The sequence below is a fragment of the Penicillium nucicola genome, assembly GCF_028828085.1.
Source record: "Penicillium nucicola strain IBT 29836 chromosome Unknown utg000009l, whole genome shotgun sequence".
Taxonomy (NCBI): domain Eukaryota; kingdom Fungi; phylum Ascomycota; class Eurotiomycetes; order Eurotiales; family Aspergillaceae; genus Penicillium; species Penicillium nucicola.
Genome location: NW_026643133.1, coordinates 107,135 through 126,830, shown reverse-complemented (window position 1 = coordinate 126,830; position 19,696 = coordinate 107,135). Strand labels below are relative to the sequence as shown.

Below are 19,696 nucleotides of genomic sequence, written 5' to 3'. Positions count from 1 at the left end.
TCTTCATCCAACCACCCCTATTCAATCAATATGAGGTCTTTCGGCACAGAAACCAGTGCAAATCGTTTGACGATGACAGCCCTTTGCAACCACGTGGACGAGAAGCCTGGTCTTTATCTCGATGAGATGGCGCTTTATGTGGGATGAGTTTAAAACCATTATTACGGCCCCCAGCATCAGAAGAGCCCTTATAGCGACAGGTTGGTCAAAAGAGCAGAACGCGGACTTGAGAGACTATTACCTACATACTTCGCCGAGTGTCAGTGGTATCACCTAGTATATGTTGATGAAAATGTTACTGTATTGTGGTTGTATTGGTGAAGTGCACAGCTATCAGTCGAGGGCTTGTATTAGGAGGTGTCCAAGCGGGCTCACTGTTTCATGATAGAAGTCCACAATATCATCCCACGCGCTGAAAACACAGAATAGCGTATTTGAAAAACAAAACAATTGAATCACTTTATTATTGATGGCGGATAGGCAAATATAAATTTTCAAGCTGTATTGCAGTCTCTGTCAGGCAGCTAAGAACCATTCTCAAGTCGAATGTTCATGAGTCGCACTGAATTCAAACGGTGCCACCATCCTTTTCGCTTTCTTGTGCTTTGCTGAAATCCCTCGGTTCCAGCTCTCCCATTCCAGGATTTCTTCCTCTGCCCGCTTGAGCAAGCAAGCTTGATTCTCAGTATGCTGCTCTAGCCTGAAAACATTCATTTCCAGCTCATCAATAAGACCTTCCAAAGATTGAGTCGATGTTCCACTTATCGATATCCTCCGGGCGAGTTTGCAGGTGACATCAACCATAAAATCACCCCCTTCTGCTATCAAGGCTCTCATACTCTCGTCTGATAGTATGGTGTATTTCAGGGCCACATATTGAGAAAGTAGTTCCCGAGCTGGATCATTCGGTTTCGACTTTGGTGTTGCGCCGTAAACGAGACGGATGGCATCTGCAAGACCCAGGAAGAATGGATCCGTTGGTGTACCGCATTTGAGAAGAAGCTGCGTCAGGCGCTGTAAAGCCAGATCCTCGAGTCTGGAGAACAAAAACTGGTGTGCAAAGCAGTAAACCTTGGCGTGCATAAGAGCGATGTCACCAAGGCCCTCATCACAAGCACTAGGTTCCTTCATGAACGCTGCTGCGGCTGTTTGCATAGTCTCTGCTGGCAAACCAGCTTGCAAACACCGACTCAAAGGTGTTAGCGGTCGTTCCGAAAGCGCTTCGTTTAAGATTTTGGAGTCAGGCACCGATGACCCCGCTTTGGTAGAGACGAAGGCTGCTTGTGCTAAGAGGTATAGTCGTTAACAGCGAACAGAATTAAAAGGGACTATGGAATGTACCCATCTGATCATCGTTGTTTCTCTCTTCAATTTGTTCACCAACAAATGTTCGATCGCGCACGTCGTAATCCTCAATGTATAGATAGCTCAAAGCGCATTCAACGGTTTCCTCATCGAATTCTGTCCAATCAATAGCCCCACTCGTACCATTCTTAATCCACTGGTCGTTGACACGAGCTTTCAATACCGGTGAGCCGCACGACGAAAGGACTCCAGGATGAACGTAGTAGACAGTTTTCTGAGGGCCAACAATGACCTGGATTGGGCAATCCTTGAACGTACTTCATCAATGTCAGCACAAGAAAGTACAAAGTATAGGGGCGTACCTACCTGGGGAATTGGTGAAAATTTGTACGCGATGCCATTGCTCAACGAATCCTAGAAATTCAAAGCTGATACGGAGTATCGAGAGAATGTAATGTGGTCAGAACAATTTCATCTCCAGCGAGCAGTGTGTCTTGCTGGCGACCACTCTAAGGAGCGGTGTAGACCTAGAGTGTGATGGTCCTACGGTTCACGCTGTGGAATAGCTAAATCCTAGAAACCCCGTGATTGAAGGCAGTTGAATCGGGTGACGGTAACGGATTAGATTGTGTTGTCGAAAATAATGGCGGGGAAAATCTGTTGGCCTCAAGAAAGTAGTCAAGGGAATCCACCACGCCGCACAATGATTGGCTGCACAAGGGTGTGGGACGGCCCTGTGAATCATTTAAGTGATGGTCGGTGGAGCAGTGGGAGATCATAGTCAGATGACCCAGAGATGTCGACTCGTTTTTCCCTGGTCATGAGGGGAAAGACCGAAGCTAGGTGGGGAAGCTGGCGATCTGGCCAGATCGCCCAAATCTATAGAATGATTCTAGGTGGCTCCATGTAATATTACGGTACCGTGACCATGACTCATTGCTAGAAATACAATAATTACGATAACAGTTTTGCCAAAATTATGAGGCGGTGGACCAACCCGGCCTAGCGCCTGTCGGAATTAGTTTCTCCGAATCAAGATGAAAGAGTTTGGAGGTATAGCTGATTTCGAAAAGTACTGTACTTGATATTCTGTTATGCCATTCTGAAGCAGTCTAGGAGTTTGCGGTAGCTGCTGTGATAGGACTTCTAGGTCGTCCTCGGAGTGATACAGTAGTCGGGGGAAAGGCTAAGTCCACAGTCCAGAGCTTGACGCAGACGTGCCAACGTACTATCCTGGAGCGGGGGCATATTGCGAATCTTGACATTTAACATTCGTCTGTTTGGCCTGTTTGCATGACTGAGGTTCTAGAAACCCTGGAGACCATACGAGTCTAATACAGGAGCTATTTTTAAGTTGTTATTTACGACTGTACTGGAATACTGCCAAGAAAGGGGTTCAGGGACAGGCTAACCGTAGTAGGAATAGCGTGTTTCGAAAGAGGGTTCGAGAAAGAATCTATGAGTAAGTGGTGAAACTGATTTCGATCCATCCTGTACAGTAGGGTACGTATAGCAGCTAATGGGTAGACTACATCCTGTACAACAGCATCCTGTACTAGCCCGACTTAGAGCAAAAGGATCCTGTAACGGAGAAATTGTTGTGTACCGAACGGAAGGGATGGCGGACCCACATGCGGGAGGGCCCGAGCCCCCTCGCACGCCTGGAATGACAACGACCAACGCGTTGGACAACTTTAATCCAACTACTGCGCCTCGGACCAGAAGACAGGCTCGACCTAGCGATGGCCACACCGCCGCAACGCGACCCGAAACCACGAGTTCCGGAGACAACAATGGACGCGTCACGACCCGAGAAATCTGCCGACTGATCGAAGGCTTAAAAGAAACGATCGCCTACCAAACCGAGCTCATCCAATCCACCAAGAACGAACTGCTAGAAGTGAAGCACGACCAGAACGTCCTCCACACGCAGAACGAAAAACTTCACGAGGAAGTTCGAGCCCTGCGGGCGCATATTGACGCCCTCCCTTCACCACAGGCCGCAAACTCATGGGCCACAGTAGCAGCGAGCCACCCACGTTCTCAACCAAACCACCAGCGCCCAGACAAGGACCAAGACTGCGTCCGAATTAGCACTCAGCGCTCTTTTGTGGACCCTAGAGACAATGAAAGCAACGGACCAAACACCTTTGGGCGATATCTCCCAACGGAGACCGCAAACATCCAAATCCGCACGGCGCTGTCGAACGCACCGTCCACACAAGACGCCCATGTAGCAGGGGTTGGTACCACCAAAACTGGATATGTCATCCGGTTTAAAGACTCAGAGTCAGCGGAAGCGGCCCGCAACAGCACAGAATGGCTGAACAAGCTAGGAAACAACACGAAACTGGTCAAGGCGCGGTTCGGCGTCGTGGTACACCGGACCCCGACTGAGGACTTTGACCTCGAAAATGCAAACACACAGGCAATTGAGAAAATCATGAAAGACAACGACCTCACCGACCGAGGACTCCGGATCGAGGAGATTGCGTGGCTGAAGAAGAAAGACAAGGCTCTGGGGCATCACGCGTCCCTCGGCATCTGGTTCGACTCCGTGGAAGGAGTTGAGCATGTTCTAGACAAGGGCTTTCTGGCCGGCCGGAGATTCATCGACAGCGTGGAACGCTGCGAACTAAAAAGAAAGAGATGCTTCCGGTGCCAACGATTTGGACACCTCGCATGGTCATGTAAAGAAACGCCTCGATGCGGGCATTGCGCTGGCCAACACGAGCGAGAACGCTGTCCCCCGGGCGTGAGAGCCCGATGCCTCGACTGCGGTGGTGAACACCCAACCAGCGACCGCCAGTGCCGAACGCCGGCAACCTCTAACTCCCAATGTTAGAGACAAACCTACGCATTTTACAGTTAAACATCATGAAATCGGGGCCGAGGATGGAAGCGCTTATCAACGACCACCAAAACCAGGACCTGGATATACTCCTGATCCAAGAACCGTCTATCACCACCTATCAAACACACGTCAACCACAGCGCCTGGCGACTATACCGACCGTCTGCCGAGACCGATGTAGGTCGGTTTCGCAGCCTGATCTATGTCAACCGTAAAGTCTCAACCTCTTTCCATCGACAGATCACCTGCGACCACCCAGACATCACGGCAATCAAGATCTGGACAGCCGATGCTCAGTATCTTATCTTTTCGGTTTACCTTTCATGTGTCCCGCTATTAACGCCGGGTGAGGCGTCGGCAGAACGAGCCCTCACGGCAATACAGAACACAATCATACACAATACCCAGGAGGCCCAAAAGACAACAAGCGTAATTCTCTCGGGTGACTTTAACCGCCATCATCCGATGTGGGGCGGCAACCACATCCAGCCACAGTTTATCGAACACGCGAGCGAACTAGTCAACTTCTTCCAGATGCACAACCTCCATGGTTGCCTTCCGCAAGGGACAGCAACTTTCTGGCCCCTCAACGACCCGGGAAAGAACACCACCATTGACCAGACGGTAACGAACCGACAAAGCCTGCTCATCAAGTGCCATCTCTACCACGAGAACTATGGGTCAGATCACCGCGCAACATACTCAGAATGGAACCTAAGACCCCAACGCCAGCCCACCACTAAGGCTAAGAAAGCCTACGACCGTGCGGACTGGTTCAAGATTGCCGAAGACGTACGTCGACAACTGGGCCCATGGAAGGAGGTGAAGACGAGACCGGCACTGGACGAGATTGTCGGAAAGCTCACAGAGGCGACGGCTAGAGCGGTGGATAGACACACCCCTGACCTGCGACCAACACCATACTCCAAACGCTGGTTCACCCCAGCTCTCAAAATACAGCAAACCGAGGTCAATCAACTACGCCGGACGTGGCAGGAAAGCTGTGCAGATATTGGGCGACACGACGCCCGCTCCGCGACCCTCTTTCGAGAGATGCAACACAAACGGCGATTATGGACCCGGACTATCGAGAAGGCGAAGGCGGCACATTGGAAACAGTTCCTTGATGAAGCCGGGAAAGGGAAGCTCTGGAAAGCAGCCACCTATATGAAACCACAAGAGGCCTGGGGATGCGTGCCGGCGTTGCACGTCGGCGCCGAGAAGCTCATAGAGAACGAGGAGAAAGCGCAGGCTTTCCTAGGCGCCTTCTTCCCGCAAATGAACGAACCCGACGAGGACTGGCACACCCGGACGCCTCCAGAACTCCCGTGGTATACCATCACCGAGCTAGAGGTCCAGCGATCCTTAAAAGCTGCAAAGGGATCATCAGCACCTGGCGAAGATGGCATACCAATGCTCGTGTGGAAACAATTGTGGATACACCTCAAGAAACAGATAACGCAAATCTTCGCCGCGTCCATTAACTTAGGGTACCACCCGATGCGATGGCGAAGCGCGAAGATTGTGGTGCTGCGGAAACCCAAGAAACCAGACTACTCGGTCCCTGGGGCCTATCGCCCGATCTCACTCCTCAACACACTAGGTAAACTCCTTGAGGCAGTAATGGCACGACGATTGTCGTATCTTGCAGAAAAGCACGGTCTGCTTCCGGACACCCAGTTCGGAGGGCGACCAGGTAGAACCACTGAACAAGCCCTCTTGGTTCTCTCCAACGCGATTGACCGGGCGTGGTATAAACAGAAAGTGCTAACGCTGGTGGCATTTGACTTGAAAGGCGCTTTCAACGGAGTCAACAAAGTGAGCCTAGACGCTTGCCTTCGGGCAAGGAAAATCCCAACCGTGGCGAGAAAATGGATCGCGAGCTTCATGAGCGACCGCCACGCAAGCATTGGATTCGACGACTTTCGCACTGAGATGACGCCGCTGGCGAACGCAGGATTAGCACAGGGTTCTCCCCTGTCGCCTATCCTATTTGCATTTTTCAACTCAGACCTTGTCGACCAAGCCGTCACATTCCACGGCGGGGCATCCGCCTTTATCGATGATTACTTCCGCTGGCGAGTAGGTCGCTCAGCCGACGACAACCTGACCAAGATTCAGTCTGAAGACATCCCCCGCATTGAAGCATGGGCCCAGCGCACCGGGTCTTGTTTCGCAGCCGAGAAAACCGAACTCATCCACATCACCAGGAAGAGAAGCGAGCAGCTCCAAGGCCAAGTGGTTATGAACGGGAAGACAGTCGAACCGTCGTCCACCGCCAAACTGCTAGGAGTGATCTTCGACCACGAGCTCCGCTGGAAGGACCACATCCAGCAAGCGATCAAACGCGCAACCAAGGTCAGCATTGCTTTGGGTCGACTGCGGCATCTGCGCCCTGAGCAGATGCGACAGCTCTACCAAGCCTGCGTTACACCGGTCGTGGACTACGCGTCAACGGTCTGGCACGACCCTCTACGAGACAAGACTCATCTCCGACATTTGAACACGGTCCAGAGGATGGTGTTGATCCGCATACTATCAGCTTTCAAGACGGTGGCCACTGCCACCCTGGAAGTAGAAGCACACATTCTACCAACGCACCTCCGTCTCCGCCACCGAGCGCAGAACACCATCGCAAACCTCCACACTCTGCCGCGCGACCACCCCATGTGGGACACACTGCGGCGAGCCCAAAAACGTAGGGACAACATCGGATCGTACGCTCGTTTTCCACTGGCGGAAGCCCTGAAGACCATGAAGCTCGAAAGATTAGATGAACTAGAGACGATCGACCCACGACCGCTACCACCGTGGCGAACCGAGCCCTTCTCGGAGATTGAGATCCACTCAGACCGAGAGACGGCAAGGGAGCGGGCAGACGCCGTTCGCTCCACGTCCGCCACCGTGGTCTATTCTGACGCCTCGGGACGCGAAGGCCACCTAGGCGCTGCTGTCGCTGCACTCGACAACGACCTCGAGGTTATCGAATCCCAGCAGATCCAGGTGGGACCCATGGACCGGTGGTCGGTTCACGTAGCAGAGCTCATAGGCATCTTCTACGCTATCAGTACAGTGTTCAAGATCAGTCATCAGCGGCCAAGAACGGAACATAACGGAACAACAACGGCAACGATTCTCTGCGACAGCAAATCAGCGTTGCAAGCAATCCAGAACCCCGGTAACAAATCAGGGCAACGCATTATCCACGCGATCCTCCAAGCGGCCACAGAGGCTCAAGCAGCGGGAATCGCGCTCCGTCTCCAATGGATACCCGGACACTGCGACAACCCAGGAAACGACGCAGCAGATCGGCTGGCCAAGGACGCGGCAAGCCCTGGCAAATCACATTCCTTCCGCCCTTTGCTGTCAAGGACGAAGGCGCTTATTCGCGACAACATCCGCGCTCAGTGGAGGCGGGAGTGGGAATCATCCACCAAGGGCGGTCACCTGCGGAAAATTGATAACACTCTGCCGGCGGCCTACACCAGGAAACTTTACGGGAATCTACCTAGGGGCCGGGCGTACTTGCTGACACAGCTACGCACGGGCCATAATTGGCTGTCCACCTTCAGGAACGCCATTGGCTTCCGCGACGATGATCGCTGCGCGTGCGGCGCACAAGAAACAGTCACTCACGTCCTGGTGGACTGTCCAAAACTGCAGGAGTTGAGAAGGGAATTAAAAACGAAGATTGGGGATGCGTTTAACAGCGTATCGAGTCTGCTGGGAGGCTCCAAAGAAGGTGAGAGAGGTAAGCCAGACATCGTCTCTCGGGTTAAGACGGTCACAGCCGTGCTTGACTTCGCCGAGGCGTCACAACGGTTCAAAAGTCGCGCGCCATGAGGGCAGCCTAATAACGGGAACGGCAACTAGGCCACGACAGGCCTTGACGAGGCTCTAAGTTCGTTTTCAGGAAGTGGAACATCACATATGTACATACACGTATATATATAGCTGTGGTAGCCTGCATATCGCTTTGCGAGGGGTCGGGGTAAATGAAATCATCCATCCATCCATCCATCCTGTACAGTAGACATGATATACATTTTTACTTCACTATATGATGAAATCTCCGCAAATACTTGGCCAGATGTTATAGCAAGCGATACTCTACGTATGGAACATACTGCCACTCGACCTCGCGAGCTTATTTCCGGGCCATGGCTATCAAGCAGTTGTGGAAATTTGCAATGGCTTCAAAATTGTTTCAAAATCTGAGTTATGAGTAGACTGAGAGCAGTGGTAGCCCCGGGACACAATGGGCCCAAATATGGCTATCCTTTATTAAGACAGGGTACAATATACATAAATCCGATGATATAGTATAATGTAGATAACATTTTAATGTATGATACTAGATTACAAAAAGCCAGATGATCGGTTCACCTGGCACTGTACACATATTCAATCATTCACTATGGGTATACTGTAACCAAAAGTGCTCTCGCAAGCCATCATGGAATCATATCCAGCGAGAAGTTGGGTCCCATACACGAGAAGGATTCCATTGGGACTTCCAATTTTGCTCTGCTCTTGCCTCCTGAGCCCTAGACTTTTCCAATGTTTCGCGTAAGTGGCGTATGGCCTGTATGACTTTCAAGTTTCTCGTGGAAGTGCACTCGGATATAAAGTAGGATTGTGGTGTCAAGTCTCCGACTGCATCAATCGCAGACTTGGATAGTTCATGAAAATTGTTAAAACATGATTGGTAAAATTCATTTTCATATTTTTGCTGCTCCCACTGGCGAAGCTTTTCGCAGCGAGACTCGGGAAGTGATCGCCTATGTTCCGACTTTGAACTTTGTAAGCGGGCTCTTGTAGTCTCCAGAGCCATTGTTGAGCCACGAGCCATGGCGATCTGGTGATCAAGAGAATTAATTTCAGGCAAGTCATGTTTAGCGGGCAGTGTGTTGATGGTACGTGGCATTACGACATCCTTTGGCGAGTCGACCGGTCGGCTGTAAACGCTAGAAGTGTCATCTCGTATTATATGATGTTCGCTCATTTTTGACAAGCTGTTCAGCTGTTCATGAAATGAGAAATGTGTCAAGGATTATCAACCGAGTGACTTATGTTTCAAGGCCAAAGTGATACTTTAATATTATGATCTCAATCAACTAAGGGCATAAATATTTCCTACTCGGCAATGCCTTCTGTTGTTCTTCTTAGTCCTTCATTTTTTATTAGCTGTTTTAAGCAACCTCACATTTCTGATAGATCAAATGGCAGAAAGTATCAGAAAAATGGCCGAAATCTTTTCCATGGCGAGTTAATTGAACTAGAAAACAAGATTGGTCTAGAATAAAATCCGAACAAAACATCGACAGAGCTGCCGTAGTTGTGTAGTTTGTCAGTAGGCATTACTCAGCCAAGCGGGTCGCGAAATATTCCCGCGCTGAGAGAGCTCACACAGCTCTAGAGCACATCTGGCAGCTCTAGAGTACATACGTACAGCCGTTCCGTTGGTTGGTTGGTTGATGTCATTTACCCTGACCCCTCGCAAAAAGTTGATTTCCCAACTAGACTAAAATACGAATCCGTACCCAGCCTAGTGGGTTGTGGTTTAGAATCCAACTCAAAAAGCGATATGCAGACTACCGCAACTATATACACCCTTGTATGTACATATGTTGTGTACCCCTTCCTAAACGAACGTAGAGTCTCGCCATTGCCTGCCGGCATAAATACAACCGTTCTCGAAATTGGCTTGACCGATACACACTGAGTTACTCTTGTCTGGCCTCACCGCGAAGGCTTTAGCGCAGTTCGTTCATTGATGAAGCCGCAATAAGGTGAGGGCCAGTATTATGCCATCTGTATTATGCCGTCAGTGACGGTTAAGTTTACTAATCAACGGTCAAAGAATGGCAGAATACAGGACTATACTGAAGCATTTTCCTCTTGCTCATCATTTTTTAATGCGGCTCGCTCAACATTTTATCCTCGCTAAAGCCTTGGTGGCGGGCCCAGGGAAGCGATATTCAATGTGTATCGGTCAAGCCGATTTCGAGAACGGTTGTACGTATGCCGGCAGGCAATGGCGAGACTCAAGTTCGTTGCTCTGGCTAAGAAGTCTCATTTTCGACCTTGATCTTTGTCCATTCTGATAGGGCTACGCTATTGACCACCGAGGACGCATGTATTCGTTCAAGAGGCGTATCAGACCGCGTGCGTGGTCGGCGGTGTTGTTTCCGGAAGTAAGCCCAGCCTTGGTCCCACAACACTGTGTGATTGAACGATCCAATTCACGTTTCTGAGCCACTACAGCACGCTTCGAGTGAGTTGTCTCGGTCTCTTTGTTAGCCTTCTCGTCTCTTCAAACCAACAGTCCGCTGCATACTGTATGTTGTGGCCGGCAGCCGCAGTTTGCAGAGGCCATGAAACACGTACTGATGCAGCAGAAATGCCCTTCAACCTTACTTCTGTACTTTCAAGTAGCATCACCTACATCAATAATATCAAATAAATAACCAACGGAAAGCAAAATGATGGCAAGAAGAGTATTCATACTATATTTTCAAGGAAATATGGGACATCATGTCCAATCCCACTATATAATCTATGAACCCCCAGCTTGGTCATGGGCTCCAAACAGTTCTTTCTCGTGACCCTGAACTTTGGCTCTTTCAAAGCATCTAAAGACTATGCCGCCTCAAACCACCAACATCATAGATGGAGAATTCAAGTGCCTTGAAAGGATCCAGATGAACGCGCTGGACAAGAATATTATGGCTTTCCTCGAAGCAACTCACAAGTCGGTCCAATCCAAGGGCATATGCAACCCAAGGGGCCCTTTCAAGAGGTCTCTTATTCATTACGCCGCTATGGGGGACTGTACTGAACTTCTCTTGCGACTTCTGGAGATTGGCGCGCCAATAGACGATCCCGATCAAAACCAACGTACCCCTCTCTCCTGGGCAGCTGAGTCCGGCTCTTACAACGCAACGAGAATTCTGGTGGAAAATGGAGCCGAAGTCAATGCTCTGGATGATATGTACGGGACACCATTATCGTGGCTGAGACACGCTGCGCATCCCGATTGTAAAGGCCTCCTAGTTACCAAAGCATATCTCAAAAAGAATGGAGCAACCATGAAAGGTGCCAAACGTGCCTGGATTTTGAAGAGGCTTGGACTTCTTTAAGTGTCTAATAGGGAATCTTCCAGCATCTTTCCTAGCCTAGTTTTCGTCCATAGTCCGTATCTGAATGTCGCTGCTGTGGCTATTGCATGCTATCTTTCCGAAGGCTGTGGTTTTTCGCTACTAAAGGAGTTTATGCATTCTTCTCCCTTTTTTTTTTTAGCACAGAGCTACGTCCCCGGGGACAAACCTTTATCAGCGGCTGCCACGCTTTAACTCATGTTCCTGTACTAGTCAAAACCTCTGCTGAGATTGAAATAGAAAGTTATATTCATCCGAGATTGTTTGAACATTGGGCTGGTAAGAATGTCTACCATACTTTGGTTGTACTGTACAATTCTTGCCTGTATGCAGCCCATAGAGGATTACTGGGTCTCGTTCAAGTTCGGGCAGAACTTATGGCAACAGCTATTCTGGCTAGTTTACGTGGTGATAAAAGTGAATGCAAGCTCCGATGAGGCATATATGAAAGTACATGTATGGAAAGTATGTTTGAGCGATTTCTATCTACTCACACTTAATCACTGACGGACGTTGGTGCTGTCGTAAGCCGGGGCGCTATCACGAGCATGGCTCACACGCTGTAGCATCAAACATAATTGGATTATTATCAGAGCATTGACATTTGCCAGGGGGGCTTGAGTTCAAGTCTGCAAACTTGATAATACAGATCCTCTTACTCGTAGAAGCCAGCGATGCAGCCGAGCTTACAGTCATTGTTAGACTCTCAGTGAGGCTTGGGGTTGAAGCCAAGGACAATTTGGCAGGCATCTCAGTTGTGCTACTTGGTGCTCCGGCATCTTGAGATGTAGATGACATAATAGCATCCGTTGCAGCGGTTGACGGACCTGTTGATGTCGATGATCGACCCCCTGCTACGGGATCACTTGTAACAGACGACCGAGAAGAGGCACAAGAGCAGCTCCTCTTACCCTGAATAAGTTGGGACCTTTTGCTAATATTTGCCCTCTGGGATCTCTGTGTGACCTCTGGAGAACGGGAGGCTACGATAGTAAAATCGCTACAGATAAGGCTAGAATTGTATACGCCTGTTCGTTGTCGGTCAGTGAGCGTTTTCCAACCCTGAGCATTATAGCAAGTAATGAGGAACTGACAACGGGAGAAAACATTTTCAAACTCTTCGATACATTGCGAGGAAAGTGAAACCGATCTTTCTTCTCCGTCGAGATTGTAACGAACAAAGGTCTCCAGAGGAGAAGGCTGATTCCAAACTTGGAACAGGTCACAGGCCTTTTCAGCGAAAATATTTTTCTGAAGCTGTGCGTAGGCCGTGTTGGCTAATAGAACCACGAAGAGGTAAATATTCATGTTTAGTAAGAAAAGAATCGAGAACCGAAAATTTCATCAAGACCAATATCATCTGGTCTTGTCGACCCTTAAGAATACTTTAAGATGTAACTACTAACGAAGATGTATTTATATGGCACTGTTATGCTACGGCCCTCACAATGGCTTGAAAACGGATAGCCTCATATAATGAAGCATCAAGTGCGATATACGAAAATATTTGCGATGTAATTTCGGGACCAACTTATCATAATCTTTAGTTAGTTGGCTAGCCATTAAAACACTTGTCAATGTATATTTCATGAAAATGAGGCACCGAGAGTATTTTTCTCTTACCTCATAAAACCTTGTGAAGCTCATATATCGAAGGAGCTCCCGCCGCTTAGTTCGTCTTTGGTATTTCTATAAAGGGGTTGTTTACCCGCCCTCTAACCTTTATAGTTGACCTACATTTCTCAAGTTTCCCGCATACTTGTTCATGTACTCAAAATGAAAGCCTTTCAAAGAACGTTTATTCTGTGTGCCGTTATCTTCCAAGTGGTCAGTCAGCAAGCCTGAATATGTACAAGTATTGACGTATCATAGTTTGGCAGTCCGACGTCTAATGATAGCCAAGGCGGCTCGGGTGTCATTGCAGTGAGTCAGTAACCATTTTATATACTCAAGCTACATGCTTAGGTATGAAAGAACATTGATTTTCCTGCCTTTCCCGCTTCCGATCGTTTGTCGAAAATGGCTACAGAGAAGCGCAGTGTAAACCCCTCCTGTCCTGCCTACTAAGTCGAATGGGGCCTAACTTTGCCAGATAGTCGAAGCCATTTACTAGTTGTGACTGGACATATGGGGTTGCATATACAAAAATTACGAGAGAGGAAAATATTGACCGCCGCCTCGAAGATGTCAAGAATTTGATGTGTATAGCAAGTCCAAACACTTGCACGAGGGTGGCATACCTAAACCAATCAGGCATTTTTCTCTGTAACAATGTGCGTATGCTTTTATCACCGAGTAATCCATTTTTCTTTGAACCGTTTTACTTACTTGACACAGCATCCTGACCACATCATCACCGAGTGCAAGAATCTCATTGATCCTGCAAAGAAGCTGTCAGCAGCTTGCAATTATGGAAACCATTACACATTTGGCGTACTGGATGGGAAGATTCAAAACGGAACCCAACAGGTAGCCTATCATTTGAGGATTGCTGCGGAAGGCTGGTAGCAATTCATGAAGTCTCACGAAAACACCTGGTGCCACAACGCCTTTTGCAGCAGACTTTTTAGACAGTTGTGCCTTCCTGAGATAATTAATCTTTTGGCTTCGTGGTAATCAGGCGCTTCTTATTGACATTCTCTGATCAATGCTACGGTGATGAGAATGCGGGTTCCAAATAATTAGTCTTGGCGATACATCAAGAGCACATGAACCAGTGGACAGCAAAAATTGCTAAACCTGCGTGTCGTGATCGTAAAGGGTAGATTGTTGGGGAACCTGCGCTGAGGCATCATGTAATCCGTACTTCACACTGCATTCTGAATTATACGGTATCTGCAGCATCAATGAGACCGAAAATATCACACAGTGCACATGGAACTCAACTAGCACTGGTGGCGCTGACTATGACCTCAAATTTTGGCTCTCACTGATCCCTGCAATTAAACAGTCTAGCAGCCGAGGATCTTTATCAAGCCCCTCGATTTGGATGGATGGAAACCATACGTCGTAACGAGACTGATGTCCGTACAAATGACCGGTGCGAGGGCTTATATCGGTAAGAGGACCCGGATTTCAAGTATGTGCTACACAACCCCGTTTGTCGAAGATACTATCGCTGATGAGATCATTGTCCTACATTCATATTCAACTGTCTATTAGCGAATTGCGTTACCTTTGTCCATGTTTCCCCGGTGAGGTGAGTGACTTGGTAGACTGAAGAGAAATTTAGGCACCAAGTAGCCTGAACCAACAACCAGATGCTATATCGTGCGGTAATGGATGGCATAAGATATTGAGTAAATCCAGTCTGATAAAGCGTCTCAATAGTGGGCTCGTATACAAATCTGGCGCTGGAAAATAGCACGAGGGAGGAGCTTTGTCTATGGAAGCGATTATTTAATTACTGAGCGGAAGGTAGAAAATATCTTAGCGTTCGATACGCTCCGCAGAGATTTACGTGAGCTCGGGGTCTCAGGCGTCCAACATACGCCGAGATGCTGGATGCAAAACAAAGTTCATACTTGGTACAATATCTCAATTGTCAGTCCGAGCCGATTTGCACAACATAGTCCCGAGGATTGCTTTTGCCGACCCCCACTTTGTTAACGCTAAGACACAAAGCGAGCCACTGACCAAGGTATAGCGTGGTTTGGGAGAGATGATGATTTATATCGCCTAGGTGCCACGGGGCCTGCAAGATCTGCAGGGCCTTGCCAAAGACAAGTAAGAGCAAGGGCCGCTCCACAGCCTTCACCGAAGCCCACGAGATGCCACAGCAAAGATGGTTTAGGGAAAGGACATCCTAACCAGGTTATCGCTCTTGGTGGGCCACAGGGCAGTATGGGAGGATTTGTGGATCTAAAGCCGATTTGCATTATCACTGTGGTGCCAAACCTTCCTAATTTCCTAGATCAGATTTGTTCCCGTCCTTGATGAGATAGCTAATAACACTGTTACTGAATCAGTGCTCCGCAGCTCTCGCTAACAGATTCGTCCTTCTCTACTTCATTGGTCCCGGCCACAGCTTCCAGGGTTCGGCGCTAACAATCAATCCTGCCTTGGACTACAACACTAAAAAAAGTGATGGTATCAGCATATAGGGAACTGAACCAGGGTTATAATATCTCCGCCCCTAGGGTATTTCAGAGGGCCGGAAAATGTTAAGCCTAGGGAATAGACATATTTCCTGTAAAGCCGCAATTACCAGGAGGATATGCGAGTCGCACTCAACACCAACCTGGCTCTTGTTGAAGTTGTAAGAAGCGGATATATATATATGTAGTGAAAGCACCAGAGCTTTAATATTATATTTCCGCCGTATTTTATAATCATTCCTGTTGTGACGCAATGGAGGAAATCGCAGAGATTGTCCGCGAGATTGGTCGGCAGCAGGGGGAGAATGCATATTACCGCGCTTGTTATTACTACCTCAAACAGTTGCAAGACTCGGTATCTCAGGCTTCTGATGACTTGTGTCAGTTTTATCAAGAAGCTACATTCAATCCTTCTTGCGACTCTTGGCCCGCTCACCAAGTGGCCGAGAATTTACGGTGGTCAGTCTATTTACTGGCCGAACAAGAAAGAAAAGCCCAGCTGGCTCTAGTGGAGCTGTACAGTCTGGAAAATGGAGTTTAAAACCAATGAGCTTAAGCTTATGTCGCAAATTGAAACCAAATTTTCCATTTTATGTGAAAGTTTTACACGCATGCATGATTGTCTAGCGTGCCATTGAACATTTCAATGGCGCCATCATCCCATATACTTTCTGAACAAGTACCAGAGTTCGCTGGGTGGTCGGCCATTTCGTTGATGGTAATGACGTTGACACTCCGCCAATTATATATGTCGTTACTGATCAGGCGATTGGAATGGATTGTGTCGCTTTCCGATGGTGTAATGTAAAGAATAAACTCGGTCGAGGGTCCCAATACAATTGATAAGCTAGAATACTCCTATTTCTTTTACAAACTCATCTCACTCAATGTTAATAATCTAAAATTACGACCAGCCTCACCAAGCATGAAGGAATTCGCATCATTCTGTATTTATTCTTTTTTTTTTTGAGCCCCGGCAGCGTCTGATGGACTTTTGCATCTTGGGACCCATTCCATGGGTCCACTCGTTTAATTAACTAACTTTAAACCAACTGATATGATTGAGTGGTACAAGCATCCTATCAGGTAAGATACAGCACTGTAGCACAGACCGACGTAGGAAGAGAATGGATAATTAGCAGAACATCGTAAGTAACCTTCCGCGAACGTTAAATGCATCTCACAAGCCATTTTGATTGGTTTTCCTCAACATTCACTGTCAGAAATGGACACATATAAATGAAGTCCTCCGTTTCCAGTCCCAGTCGCTTTTCCGCGGCCTGTTGAAAATTTTAAATCAATCCTGACCTGACTAAGACGCGTAAAACAGCACTTAACGTTACTCTCTAGCTACACAGAGTGCGATCAAATTTAGTGTCATTAAAGACCTCAATATTTTATGTCGAGCCGCCATTATTTATTCATGCTGTTGTCCCTCACAATTGTCCCACCTTCTATTTTTGCCACTTTTTCCCTGCCTCGATCCAACCATTCTACCTTTCTATAAATGCAGCCACCAAGGATAGGGTACAAATTTGTAAAGTGTCCGCAATCTAGCCCAAAGTAAAGGTTCGCTCCAATGCTGGCTCACGGTGAAAAACGACCAATGCTTGTTTTGGTAGCATTGGCGTTGTCGATCTTTGCAGTGATACCTCTAGCATTCATTTTCGATGGATGTACATCGACGTCTTCACCTTCTAGTTTCTATTTTATGAAGGTGAGAGGCCATTCAAATGGATCACATGGCATGGTTTGATGAAAGCTACAGGTGAACTTAACCGACTTCCCGGAGATAAAAGCGCTCCATATCCGCCGATCGATTAGCGTCAGTGGAATAAGTAGCCCTAACCTAGCTGGTGACACGGCCGATATGGCTGGGACCGCTACAAAGATCGTTGCCAGCAACGTTGCGCAGGCCACTAACGCCGCGGGGAATGAAGCAGACCAAGCCATTGAACATGTGCAATCTTTGACAGACCACTTGAAGTCTCAGTTACCCACTTCCTACACTGTCGGGCTCCGGAGCTATTGCCAGAAAAATCGTGGCTCTACATCCTCCGACTGCTCTGCGGTCAGCAACTCATTTTCATTCGATCTGTCGAGCCTGCTTGGCTCGATTTCCAATGAAGTCGATGCACTGCTTTCAAGCAAAGTGAAAAAGGTCTTCAAAGAATATCATAAAGCATCACATTTCGCTATCTTGGCATTCATTATCGGAACAACAGCTACTGCTATAGCAATTATGTTAGAGGCTATGTGGATGGTTTCTCACTGGAAAAACATTGTTCCTTCTCCGACGGCTTCCTGGCGGCTAAGGCTAGTCACAATTTCTTTTTCATCTGTAAGTCTGACTACAGCCAAAATCTGGAGTTGTATGTTGATGAAAGCCCAGCTTGCCTCCGTTTTCCTGGTATGCGCATCCGCCACCATAACGGCAATTCACGTGTCCGTTAAGTCGGCCATACAGGATAGTTTACAAAGTTTAGGAGCGCACGCAAGCTTGGGTGGGCTTTTGGTCGCGGCTTGGTTTGCAGTAATACTTTCTGTTATTGCCTCTTTCTTGTTATGTTTCACCCGGCTTTCCTGAATTTTCTTTATCCCCTATCATTCACCGTAAAATCCAGTTCACTGCACTATATTCTGAATTGAATGTTTTTAACCTATGCAATGTTGTTGTAGCTCAGCGCTATTAACTTAGTTTTTCTTTGCTTACGCATCTCTGGAATTAGTTCCATTGAGGGAGTTTGGCCTCTGATCTGTACAGCGATTTTCGAAAACAATTTACAGCAGAATTCGAAAACAGTTTACCCCTAGGCACTCAAGCTTTGTTTCTCGCCCGTAATAAAAACAGGACCTAGCCTAATTTGACCAAGTCGTAAACAAATATAGTCTATGAGTGGCGAATATATTACCGCTTTTGCAGAAAAGGGCTAGTCTCGTTTCGGGTACGAGCCGACAAACAGATTTTGTCTGCCTGAAGGGTAAACTGTTTTCGAAATCTGCTGTACCCCTCAGACACTCACACTTTGTTTGTCGGCCCGTACCCGAGACAACGCTAGGCCAGATCCAGCTAGCTCTTAATTGAAACTGATCTATAAGTGGACAATATCTTACCACTTGTCCCAATAAGGGTTCAGTTCGTTTTCGGGTACTGGAAGACGCGCGCGTCGCGCGCATCGGCCCTGAAACGAAAGCTAGGGGAGCTAGGAATATGAATAGGAATAGGAAGGGAGAAGTAGTGTTGAATTGTTTGAAATGGAGAACGCGAATATAATCCAATGAGCCAATCAAAAACAAAAGCCGATAACTAATACCCGCAAAACGAGAGATGACGTAGTGCTCGTATGCTTAGCCGCAATTTTATTTAGACAGTCCAAGTATATTGGCGTATGAAGTCTTTTTTGGCCTCTGTGAGCGCCTCTCCAGAGTTGCAACCGGAGCAGTAAGTGACACCACGCTAGTAAACGAGGTTGCTTTGGCAATAGAGACAAGAGGTTAGAGCATATTGACAGCTTACGCAAAGAGAATTCGGGGCTCTAGTAGGAATTGGAACTTAGCAGCGTAAGCAGGGACGACTGTCAGTAATAGGACGTAGAGCAGGCAGGCGACAAGCAGGACACTTCGGAGGCTGAATACTTGAGGATAAACGCACTCGGCGACCATAATCATTACAGAACGCACTGTGAGAATTATGTAAAAAGTGATAGGATCGGAGGGAAATATCGGTCACGATATGGAAATATGAAGCACAACTACAAAGAGAGCAGAAGAAAACAGACCCCACCACGCGGAAACAGTGGCAATAATGCAATAGCCGTCTTCATAAAACAGCATTGAACGTGCAGAGAATGAAGCAATGGGAGAGCAGTATCTTGCATATATCTGCAGAAATAACCCTATAACCCTAAACTAGGCCGAGGAAGGCAACAAAACGGCCTCAGCAGGGTGGGGCAGCAGCGGGAGCGAAGCAATAAGAGAAGTGCGTGGCAAGATACTCTATATTCTTCTTCTTTCCACGTCTCGCGTGCATGTTAATGCGCGTCGATTAAGCCCCTTTCTCTCACTTCGTTCGTTTCAGGGCACGGGCTGACAAACAAAGTGTGAGTGTCTGAGGGGTAAACTGTTTCCGAAAATCGCTGTACAAGACTGCACGCAGATGAATTAAGCATAGATCCTTAGAGTGGACTTTATAAAACAAGAAAACAATGAGTTGTATATCTGCAGCGAGGCAGACACAACAGGGGTCCATTCACAGTAGCCGAATACCTAACTGCAAATTTT

At 47.8% G+C, this 19,696-nt stretch overlaps 1 protein-coding gene across 1 annotated transcript; it reads right to left on the bottom strand.

The window, feature by feature from the left end:
* Positions 1-537: 537 nt before the first annotated feature.
* Positions 538-1,706, bottom strand: N7511_008375 (uncharacterized protein; the record flags this gene model as incomplete). The annotated part of the gene is made up of 3 exons (XM_057130752.1): positions 538-1,286; positions 1,342-1,622; positions 1,672-1,706. 3 exons carry the CDS (start codon positions 1,704-1,706, stop codon positions 538-540), a joined length of 1,065 nt encoding a protein of 354 aa, XP_056981483.1.
* Positions 1,707-19,696: the final 17,990 nt, after the last annotated feature.